Below are 16,207 nucleotides of genomic sequence, written 5' to 3'. Positions count from 1 at the left end.
AGCTACCTAGAACCTGGCTCTAGGTAATTATGATGGGAATTTCTTTTTTTCTTTAACCATTTTCTGGCATTTTGTAGAGTCTGTGATTAATCGAAACAATTGATAGATTGCTTGATAATGAAACATTTTGGTAGTTATAGACCTTCCTGCAAATCAGGTCTGAGGTGAGTATTAGACAACAAAATGCTGTGAGAAACACATTGCTGGTTTATTGGCCCACTGGCTCAGCCCTTTAACATTGCGCTCCACCCACTGCTGTGCGGGCCCGGAGCTGCTTTAACAGAGGCAGGCATTTGCAAAAGACAGCTGGTGGCTGCACTACAGTACAGACGCCCCGCTGAGTGTGTTTTGGTAAGGTGGCCATTTTCAGACATGAGTAGACCTGGATGACAGATAATAAGGGGCAGAGAGACGTGAGGTGAGGAGGAGCAGACTGTGAGTGAGAGCTGACAGAGTGTTTCCCTTCTCTCTGCAGCATAGCCTGGGGACAGTCATGCAAACAGTGTTTTTCACACTCCAGGATTTAGACGTGCTGCATTTAGGCAGCGTGTGAGGTTTTCATTTGCACACCCTATCAACAACACTAAAAAGAGATCGTTTGACACAGAGTGTATTATATTGTCGTGCACTCACACTCAAGCAAAGGACGAGGTTTAAACATGGCAGGGATAACAATAACAAGATGTATTTACCCTAGACGGTGAGTTCAACATGTGCAACATGTTATTGTACTCTCCTATTTATGTGAAATTCTCACACAAAAAGCCAGGCAGAATTAAGAGTCACAAATAACTTGTGAGCAAGAAAACCTACCGAACATTTTCTGTTGTTTAATATACCAATATGGCAGTAAAAGATCACTTTGCCCCTTAGAGTCTTTAGTCCACTGTTTCCTGCCTTGGGGACAGCATGTGTATAACAGCGTGTCCCCAACAAGCCCAAAAATCAACTAACTAACAAACTGGCTTATGTAACCAGGCATGGGACCAATAACTGCAGATTGGAATTTGATATCTGTAATTAAATCAGCAGCTTATGTAATCGCTCATATTTTACAGCTGTTCAGACATCTGAGTCTTTCAAGCTTATTGATTTCTGATAATTAAAATATGGGTTTTCATGCACTTCATATCGCATCACATTATAAGGATATGAGAGACGTATATACAATATTGGAAAGTATATAATTACCTCAACCTGACAGACCAGTATTTTCTTTTTAATCTTAATAACCATTAATAGTCATTCATTATGATTAAATGCTTGATTTAGTCAAATCTGCCAATTATGACACTGAAAACACGAGGAGTTGATAAGTAATGTGATTACATTTTTGTGTTTGTCTTTCTTCAGTCATAGTGATGGGAATAATTCAAAAAAAAAAATAAAAAATGAAAATGAAATGACAGAGCTGCTTGCGCAAAAAAAAAAAAAAAAAAAAAAAATGAAAATTCATGCTTTATATTTATACATATTATTGTATTGATTGATGAAGAAATTATCAATGAACAAGATTGTTCTTCAAGTTTTACACGTGCACTACAGCAGGTAATTCTTCACAAGTTTAAAAGTACATTCTTGAGCTAAAAAATTATGAGACTCGATAGATTAATAATGTATTCATTTTTTGCATTTACATTTATTAATTTGGCAAATGCTTTTGTCCAAAGCCGTGTACGAATGAGGTGCAATCGTAGCCACAGTCAAGAAGAATCATTGAGATGTTGTTTCCAATTCCTGATGCTGTAAATAAGAGATACAGTAATAACTAAAAAATGTGCTCAGTAGAGCTCAGACCTCTGCCAAGGCCAATGTCAAACAACATACAGCAGACTTCAGAGAAAAAAAAAATTCTAATTCATTGTCAATGATCCAGATCTGCCCCAAAAGTTAACGGGTTCTTCACAGGCCTACAACAACAAACAAATAAACAAACAGACAAGGGTGATTACATAACCTCCTTGGCGTTGGTAATGAAATATTTGTAACCTCCATTTTCACTGGATTTGCACTGTAGAAAACACATACATTAGTAACAGTTAACACTAAAACACTGTTGAAAAAGTGGAAGCAAATCTGCTCTGAGCCTGACAGTGACAATTGGTGACTAAATAACATCCTGCAGCAATAAATCCAATAGTAGTTAAGTTAAAAGAAAAAAGAAAAAAAGAAGAAGAAGTATTTGCACGTCTTCCCTCTCATTGAGAGCAATCTGTGTGAAATTACCAGATGCTGTGTCAGTCTGGGACATCTGGTCAGCCTGAAGTAATGTTGCTTACTACTTAAGTCAGACAGATTGTGATTTCTGACTGAAGAGCAGCCTCACGTCCACAGCCCCTCAGTGCAGTGGTCTTACATAATCATAGCGTCTGTAATCTGAAGAGCCGATCTGTTCCTCTGGGTTAATGACACACAGACAGGTGTTCGTCTTTTAAGCTGACCTCTCTTGACTTACATTCCGTATAGTAACGCCATCGTCTCTGGCTGCTCTTCGTTTGCACCGTGTCGACGCGCTGAGCAAGGCTTGACTCTCTAAGCTGTAATCTGCTCTCTGTGCACTTCAGCATTAACATGTGGAGAGATTTTGACATTGTGTAAGCTGCTGCGGCAGCCGTGTAACCGTGCTAGCTCTCGTCAGCTGTTGCTGCAGGTTAGAGCTGAGCTTCTGGGAGGGTAATGGCTCAAGACTGGCAGGCCAGCGGGTTTCAGGACGCCACTGAAATGTGGGCTACTGTATGCTAACCAGGTGAGGCTAATGCTACCAAGGCACTTTGCTGAATCCATGACGTTTGTGCAGGAGGAAATAACTAATATCTAAGTACAGGAACTGAGTTTGAAACCTGTATTTTGTATTTATTTGAATGCACATAAGCTGAAAAGGCTTTATTTATTTCTGCATATTTAAATTAGGATTTACATTTATTGATAATCTGTTTGTAAATTCCTTATGTAATTATCCATATTATAGTGAGAATGCCTCATAATTTGTAGAAATTACTGAGAGCATACATGTTTTAGGAAAGTAGAAATTATATAAGTATCTTGAGTCAAAATATTCTTTCTATGTGATGCACAGGAATGTTCAATGTAATATTTAATTATATTTCATTTTTACTGCTGAAAGACAACAGACTCTTCCTCTCTAAAATGAAAAGCAAAATCTCTCTGATGAATGATGAAAGATGTTTCACATTTCCTTTTTTAATCAGCCCTAGAGTTAACATGGATCCAGTCATTTTAACTAAATAGTGAGTAAGAACACGAATAAAATCTAAACTTGGTGGTGAAATTAAACCTGAGGTGAATCCGTTTGTCCTGGTATAAAACTGCAGTGATGTACAGATTTCTAAAGAAGGGGTTTGTCGGCCCAATAACAGACTTCTGCAAAGAACAGTCTCTCGTATCCTCGCTCAAGCCTCCTCCAGGCAGTTTACCTCTCGCCTCCCTCCTCCGAACAGTAATAAGGGAGCTGAGGCGTCCGTCGTGAGGGCGGACCGGAAGGATATACGTGAAATAAACTAATGAGAAAACCAATTCTTGTATGTTGTTGTACAACAACATACAAGAATGGACATGCATCATGAGGAGTTTGCCTCGGTCAGCCATAGTCTGGAAAAATGCTTAATTTGGATGAGATGGTGAAAGGAGAGTCAAGGGAAAAACCGACTCTACAGAGAGAGCTGTAGAACAGAGTGCAGATGTTTGTGATATCTTATCCACCCCCTGTGCAGTATAATTCTCCCACCCACACATACTCAAGCTTCTCAGTGTGCTGTTTTAGTTCATCCATAAGCACTTATAATTCAGTTTTGGGACAAGTGAAAGAGAGTAGCACTCTCTTCCTAATGTTGCTTTCTGAACACAAACCTGTTACTCAAAGCTGAACTGAGCCTCTGGTGATCTCACAGACAAACTGCTTCTGAATTACAGATGAGCACATTTGGACACAGCAGATAGTTAAATACTGAATGGGAAACAATTGGGCCGGTTCGTCTAGTTCTACATTATGAAGCAGTGTTTTCATAAAGTGACCAAAATTAGCTTCATCCTAAAAGTTTCCTCTTTTTCTAAAATAATTTTTTCGAGGTAAAACAACATTATGTTTACAATTTGAGAGTGGATTAAAAATTCAAAGTACTGTCTCAGTATTATTTTTACATTTTCACCTACTGCAGCAGCTACATAGATCTGTGTATGCATAAGAAAATGTCCTATCTAAGAAATAAAACTTTCTACATTATAGCCTATCAATAATTGGGTTCATGTAAGTCACTGCTTACTTTCCTCTCCTCCTTTCCTCAGCGATTTTTTCACAGGAACCAGTGGCTAATGATGCACCTCGCTCTGCTCGTCATATCAACTGATGTAGGTTTCAGCAGTCAGCGTGTCAACAGGTTTGAGCGCTAATGACTGCTGTAATAAGGAAGAGAGTGGAGGGTGGCTGCAGTAGTTCATGTAGGTAAAATTACATCAGGGCAGAATTATTTGAAAAAGTGAGCTACATACGAAAGATTGAAAAGCTGAATGTGTCAGTGCACTTCCGACCATACACAGTATGCAGCAGTGGTGGGGATGAGTAACTTATTACCTGGGGCACCCTGGTGGCCAAGGGGGTTTAAGGCACCGACCATAAACTGCAGCATCCCCTGTTCACGTCAGCCCAAGGACCATTGTTGCATGTCATTTCCATCTCTCTCTGCTCATTTCCCGTCAGCGCATTATTGTCTACGTTTCACTAAAGGAGCAAGGGCTGGGTTTTGGATCCTGTTATTCAAATGATCATTTGAATGGAAAACATTTGTCTCACTTATACTCCAAAAGGACAGAAATATGATGAAAATGCTGCCATTCTGAGCCACAAGACCAAACAAGAGGCACTTGGATTGCCTTGTGTCACGCCACGATTTCCATGGCAAAAGAACATGTGTACTCACAGTGCTAGTAGTTTGTCATCAAAAATGCTAATAGAAGTTTTAATTCGTTTTTTTTTTAAACCCCTTAAATATGCAAATTTATGCAGTGAGGCAAACAAAAATGGGGTCATCTACTCTATATGGGGTACCTGTGGAGTATGAAGTTGCTATTATGTAATGTTCTTGAGTTGCCGTGTTCACAAGACGATTCACAGAGTAAAAAGTGTGACAGGTCTCACCATGACAACATGTCGTGTGTACCACGGACCAGTGTGGCAGGGTATAAAAAGTTTATTGTGGCCTGGGGCGTCACCTAATGGGGTGGGATTTGCTGCCAGTTTCGCCTCCAATTTCAATCTTTTTTTTTTTTTTTTTTTACATCACTGTGAACTATTGTGTTTGTTCTAGATACAAAAACTCCAACCTTTTGGGACAGACTCAGCCAATAGGATTCATAGAATGTGTATAAAATGCCAGTGCTCTGGATACTGGATGGCTTTCACATCGTAAGGCTGTGGTAAATCAAATAAGTGCATACTTTTTTATTACTTTTATAACTACTTAAAGTAGTAAGTAGAGAGAAGAGAGAAAGTAAGTAAAGATTCAAGCAAAAATGGGTTCTGGAGTGTTGGTCGACAAAACAAACGATTTTAAGACGTCAACTTGAGCTTTAGGAAACTGTACTTGTGAAAATTTGTGATCTTTCAGTATTTTCTGACATTTCAAAAAACAGACAACTCATATATTAACTTGGATCTGGAAAATAATTAAGAAGCTTTCAACATTGTATACAATAAATGTCCACGATGCATCAATTTCCAAATGCCACGTGTGTACAAATCCCATGTATGTAAAAATGTCATAAGTCCAATAAAGCAAAGACGTCTAAATCAAACATATGGAGCCAGATTGAAAAAAAAAAAAAGCCATCTAAAATACATGAAACACATGCAAACACTGCAGCAGGGTTGTTAATGAACAGGGCAAAAGACAGATGGTTGGAAAGAGGATTTGCCAAGGAGAGTAACAGCAATATACCGATGTAAAGCATAATCTCCCCTGTCACAGCCACCAAATCTGTCGCTGACATAAAGTAATATCACCAAAACGAAAAAAAGACAAGATTTTAAAGGGACTTGATCTGGTCGAAGATCTAGGCTATTATGCTCATGGAAACTTGTTTTATGAAACCCATATTGTTTCTCTATGGGTGAGTCACCTTCATTCACGGGTTCCAGAGTGATCCTTGACTGATAATACAGCACTATTTACCACCTACGCCTCACAATGTGTTGAATGAGAAACAGAAAGAGAAGTGGGAGGGAGGGAGAGAGGGAAAGAGAGAGAGAGAGAGAGAGAGAGAGCAATTTCAGTCAAATGCTAATGCGAACATCTCTCTCTCTTCTCCATGTTGTCCTGTGAGCGGATCAAAGCATCTGCCGGACAGATGACGCCATTCACGCACCATGGTTGGCACACAAGTGTCACTCTCCCACAGTGCAAAGGGGCAGAGGGTGTGTGTGTGTGTGTGTGTGTGTGTGTCTGAGCCCCAAGCCAGATTCAGAGAGTCACAGCACCGCACTGATTCAGAAGCTGAGGGGCAGGGATGGAGGAGTGTAGATGGAGTGATGGTGAGAGGGATGGAGGGAGCGATAGGTGTTGGTGAGTGACTCACTCTGAGGCTGGACAGAAAACCGAAAAAAGTTTCACACATAGGCAGAGATCTTCCTGCTGTGGTGCACAACTCTAAAATCTGCGTCTCTGGTAGTTTTTATGCTCTGAAATCAAAACATACAACCCTATCAATAAATCATGGACATTACACCACATCGCTGAGTCTAAAATACAATGTTTTTGTGGCACCATCTCCTAGTGGCCACAAGAGTATACTGGCAGTTAGTTCAGAACAGAACGTAGTTCATTATTCAAGGCTTAATGAACAAACCCATGCCTCGTTCGTAGTGCTGTGACTTACAGTTATTACTTTTTATTTTATGAGTCCCATATTTTCCAGATAATTTCTTGGAAACTTTCCTCATAATTTCCTAAAAAATACATCTGGAATCTAGGAGTTAATTACAAGGATATTTCCAAGAAAGACCAACACAATTTGGTACTAATTATAAGGGAAAACGAGTTGTTAGTATTTCTACGAAACTTTAAGGGATATTAATATTTTTTATGAACTATTTTCCACTTTCCTACTACGATATTACCTATTTTCTTCTTAAAAACATGAATATAACAGGCAGGTACTTACTAACAATAGCATTTAACACATTTCCATTATAATAAGTACCAAACTGCACAGGCCATTCTTGGAAACAACCTGGTAATTAACAGAAAAATACCAGATCATTTTTAGGAAATTAAGAGGACGGTTTCCAGGAAATTAGCTGGAAAGTACGTGGCCCGTAAAATAAAGCATTACCATGCTCTTCATTATTGATTGTTCTGCCAATTATGTCTTTGAGGCCGTAAAGCAGTAAATACTCACAATAAGCTGGAGCCACAAAATATCTGGCATTTTTGTGTGAAGAATAACTGAAATGATTAATCAGTTATTAAAATAGTTTTCCGTCAATGGACCAAGGGATTAATCAAGTAATCACTGCAGCTCAATTTGTGCCATTTAAAAGATAAATAGAGTGATATTCTGTATTTTTCATGGTCAATTTATTCCACAAAATGACCAAATACTGAATTGATGAATTGTAGGAAAAGCCGGATATAATTTATTTTGCCATAGATCTCCACTGTTGTCCACAAAACTATTAAAAACACATAAATGAACCACACAGTTGCACTTTTTACAGATTTATGTCTTCAGTAGGACCGAATATGCTGGGGCTAGGAGACAAGGCCACAGTACAATGTAAAAATGCCAACTTATAATCTTTGGCATAAATAATGGCTGCATGTTGTTAAAACAGCAAAAAATGTAATTGGCGACAAACAGAGCAAGTCTCTTGCTTCAATAAAAGTGATTGCGTCTGTATTATTTTGGGGTTAAGACTCTCCACAAAGCCCTCTTTTCGCTAATTCGAGGAAAGTTATGATGGAGGTTTGTTATGTATCTTTGTATATGGGTTTTAAACGAGTCATGCGGATTTATCAAGAAAAGAAAAACGAGAGTAGCGGCAGCCATGTTCTTTAAAAATGCCTGCCATTCAGCTTTAGAGTTCTCATTCCTCAACTCTGAGATACTATAATGATGTTACAATCAGTCTACATAACTGTAATGTGCTATGCAACACATGCTATATGGTAAGTATGGAGCATGAGCACATATGATTCACTGGGGACACATGGATGATTCTGATGTGCGGCATGGCATCACAGGCAACTTGACTGGTCTGTTGTTGTTGTTTTTTTACAATTTAACTGTACTGTATGAAAGCTGTTTCTATTGAGAAAACTATGATGAGATTAAAGGGGGAAAAAAAGAGCTGTTTGTGTTTGAACTGGTCCCATATCATCATTCGGAATTCAAAGAGGTCCATCCCCAGTGGGCTCCCTATTCATTCTTTGCCGAATCCAGTCAGCCGATAATAGGCACAAAAACAGGTGGACCAAAATTCACAATGGGGACTTGAAGCCAGCAATGCAGGTGTGTGTGTGTGTGTGTGTGTGTGTGTGTGTGTGTGTGTGTGTGTGTGTGTGTATGAGAGAGAGAAAGAGAGATAAAAGGGAGGCAGAGAAAGATAGAGACAAATACTTAAGCAGGGAGATAGTCACATAGAGCTGAGGAGAGCCATGGCTGAATAACAAGAAGGCAGCCGTGGAGTGATAAAGAACATGAAGAGTGACTCTTGAAAGCTGGGATACAAGACTAATGGGTCTTTAAAAAGACAGAAAGATGAAGAGAAGCCAATACAGAGCAATCGCTTTGGTACAAGTTGATACAACACCAGGTGTAAACAGAAGTGCACTCTTGATTGCCTGGGATCCTAGAAAAGCTTAACTAAACTGCATTGACTTTCTCTCCTTTTTAAAACACTTCAGTTACCCCTGATTTCATTCAATGAGGAGAAGCTGGAAAGCGAGGAGGTGCAGAACAAACAGAGTGACGTCATTGCAGTTAATGAAGTGTATCAAAACGGAGACCTTAAAAACAGATATTTTGATGTTCTTGCTTGTGTAAACGAGTAAATAATGTGTATCTGCGTCTTAATTAGCAGGTAGCTTACTAGCAAGTATTTCAGTCTGGTGACGCTGAAGCCTCAGATTACAGCGTGGAATTGGCCTTTTGTCTTTGCAGTTGTACAGTGGAGATGCAGATAGCACTACTGATGGATGTGTATGTGTGCCCAAATGGTATGTTAGCATGTACCAGTATATGCTGCGGGTGCGCTTAACCTCCTACCTCCTATCTGACCAAGGACAGATCTCATTCATGGCCAGAGGGAAGAGGACACTGAGGTTCAACTCTTAAAGCAGAGTCACACAGGCGCCCCAGGCAGAGATACTCTACCCTGAGGGACCACGGAGGTCAGACTCCAACACTGAGAAAAACATCACCCGCCTGCCCCGACAGCATCACATGGGCTTGAGGGGAAGAGAGGAGGCTAATGAGGAACAATGTTATCACACCTGATGTGTGGATGCAACAGCAACAGAGAAGTGCTTCATGTGTTATATAATGCAGATAGATGGTTGACTTTTACAGGCTGATACAGAAAAATCAATATGGTGATGTATTGCAATTCTCCTCCTCATAATATATTATTGATAAAATGGTGTTTTAAGTGTTTTTAAATGGTCAGTCTAAATCGATTTCCCCGCATTAAGTCTGTAAAGATGGCGGAGAGAGGAGAGAAGCCAATGAGAGAGGGACCCTATAATCTTTTTAAGTGTAATGTCTGTGCCCACTTCCCATTTAAAAACAATGACGAGACAACCAAACTCAATTACTATGAGGCCTATAAGACTGGGCTCATTGAAATAAAGCAGAGAAGTGACACAAAAAACATGTAGGTCTACCTGTGTGGAGGCAAGTAATGGCCATAGAGATTAGCATCTTCTAAGCGACTGAATTCCTGATTGTCAAATTTAATCACCACTGTATAATAAAACATTTAACTCTGAAGAGCCCTCCATCTAAATTTACCGTGTGGAGTCTGAATTAGCCTCTGTGCGGTCAGTTACATTCATGCCCGAATCGACCTTTTTGAAACTGAGCAATATTGGTATAGTTCTTGAATTTTCTGTCTACATTTGTGAATCCAGAAAAAAATTCTTTTATAAAGCTTTTGAGAACGTAAAATTGGAAATTGACTACCAAATAGCTGTGCACTTGCACACATAGGGAGGGAAGAAGAGTTTCAGTTTCCTGTTGAACTTAATTTCCCCATGACTCAGAGGAGTTTCCATCTGTCACTAAACTTTGAAATTCTTTTCTGCTTTTAGCTCAGCCTTTAGGCTTTTTTTTTTTTTTTTTAATCAGTTTGAGATTTGAATCGTGTTCATACTGATGAATAAAAAGCTCAGATTCTGCGCCTTTTTTAAACTTTGTTTCTTATTAATTATCAAAAAGTCTGAGACAGAAACGACTTTAAAATGCGGTGGATAAATGTGACGGTAGAAGATTGATTCCTACTTTCTGAAAACATGTTAAGGGTAGTCTATTTTTTCCTCTCCATTTACAATTAGCATCCCGAACTGTGCTGTAATATATCATAAATCACAAAATTATTGTCATTGTGTGTCTTTGTGTGCTGATGGATGTACTTGGGGATCTGTATACTTAGAGAAGAGGCTGAATGGATAGGTCATGGATAAAGTATTTACTTACGTCTGTGTCAGGGCCCTTGTCGGCTCCAGGACACGAGAAGCTGACAAACTCATGGCAGCGTTTGTGAACCACAAAACAACACACTAAAAGAAGAGGGAGAGAGAAGAGAGTTTTACAATAACAATTTATGATACAACATTGTGAACTGTTTATCTCATTTTTTTCTGCCTTTTAAGGGAAAAAATACAAACATATGACTCTCGTGTGTCTTAAGAAAGTTCTCTGACAAATAGAGCATGTAAATTATCATCAATCAACCTCAAAATGAGCTTGACAAGCATCTCCAGTATGGACACACAAACAAATGCATACAGACAGACAGACTCAAATGCATGTGTGCACCCACACTCACGCCCACACAAAAAATGTCACTATGTGATCTTCTCTTCTGCAGCTGTCGGCTCCTTACAATCTGTCGGGTTGATGCCGATCGCATCGTTGTCACAAGCTGATTCTCTCTCCGACTCTCACTCCGTGTAGTCAAACTGTGTTTTTCCCTGCCATTATTTGAAATTCCTCATTCTTTCTTCTTTTTCATTCTCTCACAATCTGTCTGCTTCATTCATTGTCAAGCTGCCTGCCTGTTCATGTGCACTTTTGTGCTCTCCCGCCATCATATTTGTGTGGTTTTTGTCTCAAACTCTGCCAGCTAAGTCGCAGTTGCCAGACAATCTGACGGGCATTGGTGAAACAGGAGAAATGAGTTTACTGAGAAGTCCAAGAAACAGCAGGGGTTTTGACTGTCCATTTAAAAGGCTGTTAAATAGATAGATAGATAATTAGATATCATTATAAGTATTTTCATCATAATGATTGTTTCCATCGTCATAATACTAATCCAGCCCTAATACTCATTAATCATTTCTCTCTGTGTGTATGTATTTCAGAGTTGGATATTCCTTTGCTGCCGGTGTAGTGCTGGGACAGTGGCGGTGTAAAGTACGAATCCATGTCTTTTAATAATAAAGAGAAAACGAGCTTTTAGAGAGAGAGAAAGGGATTTGTCTGTGCTCTGACGTTTGCATCGGTGCCATTTGTCGTTTTCGTAATGTACAGTACGCAAAAACTGAGTCGGACTGGATTCTATGCACAGGTGTAATTGCAGATGGTGGGAATTTCTAGGACCCAGTCAGTGGCTTAGAGGGTTTTGTGAAATTTCAACTGAAAGTAAATAAAAAAAATCATTTGATTTTGGTCATAATAGATAACATTTACCAACACCTTCTTGTTGGGTTAGTTGGTTGTGTTCCAGTAGTAGAATAGCCTTCTTATATTACATCCTAGTAATGTTACTATCTCAATTCAAAATTTTTTTTGAATTCAGTTTTTAAAAAAATGACAAACATCACCTGGTGGCATGGACAGATTACAACACAACAGGCCCCTGGGCAGAGAAATGTAAAAGGCCCCTTGCTCCTCCTACAGAGGAGCAAGACCCCCACACTGAAAGAGATATAAAATTACCATAAACCACACAGCCATGTGTCCATTTTTGGTTGTTCTGCATCCAATTTTGGTTGTTTTGTGTCTCTTTCTGGGATATTTTGCAGGTGAAGACAACAGGCCCCCTGGTCCCTTGGGCCCCTGGGCCTGTGCCCTCATGCCCGTTCAGTAATCCATCCATTCTATCAACTGCTCTCTGCATCCAGTGTCTGTACTCTGCCAAAGATCATTTCTTAGCGAAAGAGCCATCAATCCAAACACCACTCTGCTGTCACTAGTACTACTGTTATTTAAATGTGTCATATACAAAAAGTGTCTCATCAGTATGTCATACTTTCTGCTGCTCTTCTCATTTTCAGGTTGGAGCTGTCACTGCCTCAACAGCTAACAAAAATCATACCACAGATTTATGATTCACAGCTGTAGTAAGCTAAAACTAAGTAGGGATCAGATTCAGATTTGATTCAAGTGGATTCAATGCTGGATTTGGATAGCAACCCTCTCAGCAAGCACCACACAATTCAGGGCCTCTCAGGGCTCAGAACAGTTGAAAGGTAACACAATTCCTTCTTTTTTAATTTCTCATAACAGGTTAGGTCAAAACAGACCTTTTTTCCCTCTCTGAAGCAAGAGAACGAAACCAGCGTTGAAATCATACTTTATTTACTGAAAGAGTCTTTGAAAATCTGAATTTCTATCTGTTACTGTTGAATATATAAGCATTTGTTTTGGTATTGACCTGAGAGCTTTCATTCCCACTTCATATCCACCCCCGACTCATCCCAAAGTCAAACTTTCAATCCTCCCATCCCACATGCTGCCCACTCTGCTGTCAATAAAATTAAAACATCTAATTAATGCAAAGGAGGAGTACAAAACACATGAAATCTACGGCGCTGCAACTATGTAACACACACTTTTACTCCGTAGGATTAACTCAGTGCAACCATCAGGTTTCTCTTTTCCTTTCCACAGCCTACTTTCAATATGTAAATCACGGGTGTAATGACGTTCGTACTACTTTCTCTCCCTCCATCCATTAGTGCTCCTCACAACCGCAGCCACACACCCACCCGTCCTCTGTTTAGTGTTGATCTCAGACAAGTTTGAGTTTCTGTTAGTGCTGCAGTGTGGAGCTGTGCAGACTGACTTGACGCTGATCTCAGTTCAGAGGTGAAGGGGTGTTGCTAATCTATGTATAGTGGAAAGGATGAATCTAGCGTTGGACTTTTGTGTGTGTGTGTTTGTGTGTGTGTTTGTGTGTGTGTGTCAGGCAAGCTTACCCAGACTTAGACAAGACAAGAGTTTTTCTCTGTCACTGTAATCCTTGGCGTTGACTTTAATGCGCACGCACACACACGCACTCATACGCACTCATACGCACTCATACGCACATTAATCTAAAAGCTGTTTTAAGAAAGTAGGATTCAATATGCTGCAGTGGCTGAAACACATGTACCCCACCAATCAGGAGGAAAGCTCTGAAGACACCGCATACACGTTACATCTACACCTGGTCCACGTTGACTGAATCAACAACAATATCAGTTTCTTCAAACTCTCCCGTGATGAAAGAAAAAAACAGAACAAACAAATACAAAGAGCCTAAGAAGAGTACTTAATTAAGGTTTTTTTGTTTGATTTTTTTGCGATTTTAATGCCGCTATAATAAATCTCTTGTATGACTCAGGCGTAGGGATCCAACTGAGAAAAAGAATAGTAAGAAGTGTCGTTGTCTCCAGAAGGTTTAGTACTCTCAGGGAGAGCTGTATGAAGCAGCAGGAGCAGAGGTGACACACTCACAAATTGTATCGTCAGGGATATTAAGATTAATTATTATGGGCTTTGTTTCACTAGCTTAATTGCATAAGCACATAGATAAGGGGCTTTGGCATTACAAAGCAGTTTACACAACGCAAACGCTTTCTTGCGAGTGAATGTGCAGAAGGTGGAAAGCGCATTATATGCTACGTTCGCATGCATAATTTCATTGCCTGTCGATATAGGTGGGCATTTTGTGGTGTGTTTTCACACGTACTTTATGGTCGCATTTCTGCACCTCGCCATCCACATCCCTATCTCCACACCACTGATCCTTTAAAGTGTGGATTTAGCCCTGGCTAATCTGGTGAAATTTGTTATCTATCGAGCCACTGTTAATAGAATTAGGCTGTGCTGTTTCCCAGAAGAAAAGGCTTGCGGTGGCGATAAGGGAGAGAGGGCAGGACACCTGTAGCGCCGGACCAACTCAATACGCTCCAGACACATTCAATTGATCCGGGCCCCCAGAGTGCATCCGAACACAAAGAGACCCGAGGCTTTGATCTGAGATCCACAGGAGGAAAAGAGGGCAGTGTGCGAGAGGGAGGGAACAAATCCACGGGGGTCTAGGGTTCCTATGACTGTAGAGATGGATGTTCTGAAGGGAGTCAGAAATGTCTTCATCTGCTCAAACAACTATGGTCCTCTTGCATTTAGATCATTTTTGGTGCCAAAATATTGTTGAGGTGAAATGAAGTGACAGCTTTGTTCGAAGGGAAATGACAGAGGATGAAACAAATTGTCTGGAAATTATGCACAAATGATTAACCTCTCGTCTTGCCATTATATAATAACAAAGACAAAGACAAGCTTCCTCCCAACCTGACTGCTGATTGTGTAAAATGCTCTGTTTCCCCATTGTTATGGCTCTGTGTCATTTCAGGCAAGAAAAATAACACAGGAGAGGAGAGGAGTGGAGAGGAAGGTGTATTCTCCTCTCTTGGTTATTTTTAGGCTTGATTCTGGCCAAGGCTGGAACACTGTGTACTGAACCCCACCGTGTTGGAAGTGAAAAGGCAAGACGTTTCCTCTACACCTGGCCAATGGACACTATAAATACAAAGGCGGTGGTGCGCTGATACACAGGTCTATGTGCAAACACACTGACATATCACAGGCCAGCGTGCTTATGAGAGAACAGTGAATGATGAATGAAAAGCTATTCCTGTCATGAGCCAGTGTAAGTGCTGAATGAGAGAGGTGGAAAAAGTTGAAGAGAATCAAACAACGGGCCAATGGGAAGTGCGGTAGCCTATATACAGCAGAGAGACGCACTCCTGGCCTGTGTCAAGTTCTCGTCAAATTTTGATAGAGTTCAAAGGGCAAAGAGAAACTGTATCTGTCTGTCGTTTGCTGTCCAGATCATTTTCACTAGCCTTTTGCTTCTCAAACTGAGACGTACATGATTTAATCTGGATTTAAAGCAGCAAATTAGTCCAGGCTCTACCCCACATTTAATGTTGACTGAAAAAAAAAAATGAATGAATGCTTTAAAAACAAAGAGCAGCAAATTTCATCTCTCATCAGCACATGTTTATGTCCATACTGTCAGCGGATTAGGTATTTGTATGTATAAATATATATCTGTCCACACCATCTGCGTCAGCATCACCACAGAAGCATAAACAATATTTCTTTTTCCAGAAGTCTGTAACTTCAGTAGTGTGACCTTTGAACTCCTGCCACTGGAGCGGCAGATCTGAGATTCCCAGAGCCCCAGGTCACATGAACCAAAACCGCCAGCGCTCTCTCGAGACTGGTGGAGATGGATGTCCGGTGACCACAGACAGTGTCACTGACAGTGAAGACTGTCAGGGAGGCCCAGCAGTGGCGTTTCTACAGAATACGCCTGCAGATATTTTGTGAAAGGGATGACGGTTTACTTTGTGTTTTCGTGGTATTTCTCCTGTTTTTCTTTGAGTATAATGTTTGAGGATAATTTACATGTAACTCCAATATTTCCATTGGCAGTTAACACATAAATTGCGTACACTGGCCAATAAGATCTTAGTGTTTCCTTTATTTCCATCATAATACAATCAGGCAATACATTATGATATAGACAGGTGGACAGGTACCATCAGATTTTCCCATACTCTTTATACCTCAATGGTTGCCCCTTTAATATATCTGGTAATATTAGGCTTCCTTTTTATGGTAATAGTGGATTATCAGTTAAGTGCTTTGATTTTTCAAGCATTTGATTCACTGGATTAACCAAAAACAGATATATAAG

The 16,207-nt window shown here is 40.0% G+C and overlaps 1 protein-coding gene across 1 annotated transcript in view; it reads right to left on the bottom strand.

Annotated features, from left to right (window-relative positions):
* The window catches only part of prkcab (protein kinase C, alpha, b), a 103,821-nt gene that overhangs the window by 63,018 nt on the left and 24,596 nt on the right, over positions 1-16,207 (bottom strand). The window contains exon 3 of the mRNA XM_040122914.1: positions 10,708-10,790. Coding sequence (XP_039978848.1) covers positions 10,708-10,790 — 83 coding nt within the window. The remainder of the gene's footprint in view (positions 1-10,707; positions 10,791-16,207) is intronic.

Source organism: Xiphias gladius, chromosome 3 (assembly GCF_016859285.1).
Source record: "Xiphias gladius isolate SHS-SW01 ecotype Sanya breed wild chromosome 3, ASM1685928v1, whole genome shotgun sequence".
Classification (NCBI taxonomy): Eukaryota; Metazoa; Chordata; class Actinopteri; order Istiophoriformes; family Xiphiidae; genus Xiphias; species Xiphias gladius.
Note: the sequence above shows the minus strand (reverse complement) of the source record. Positions and strands in the feature narration are given on the sequence as shown.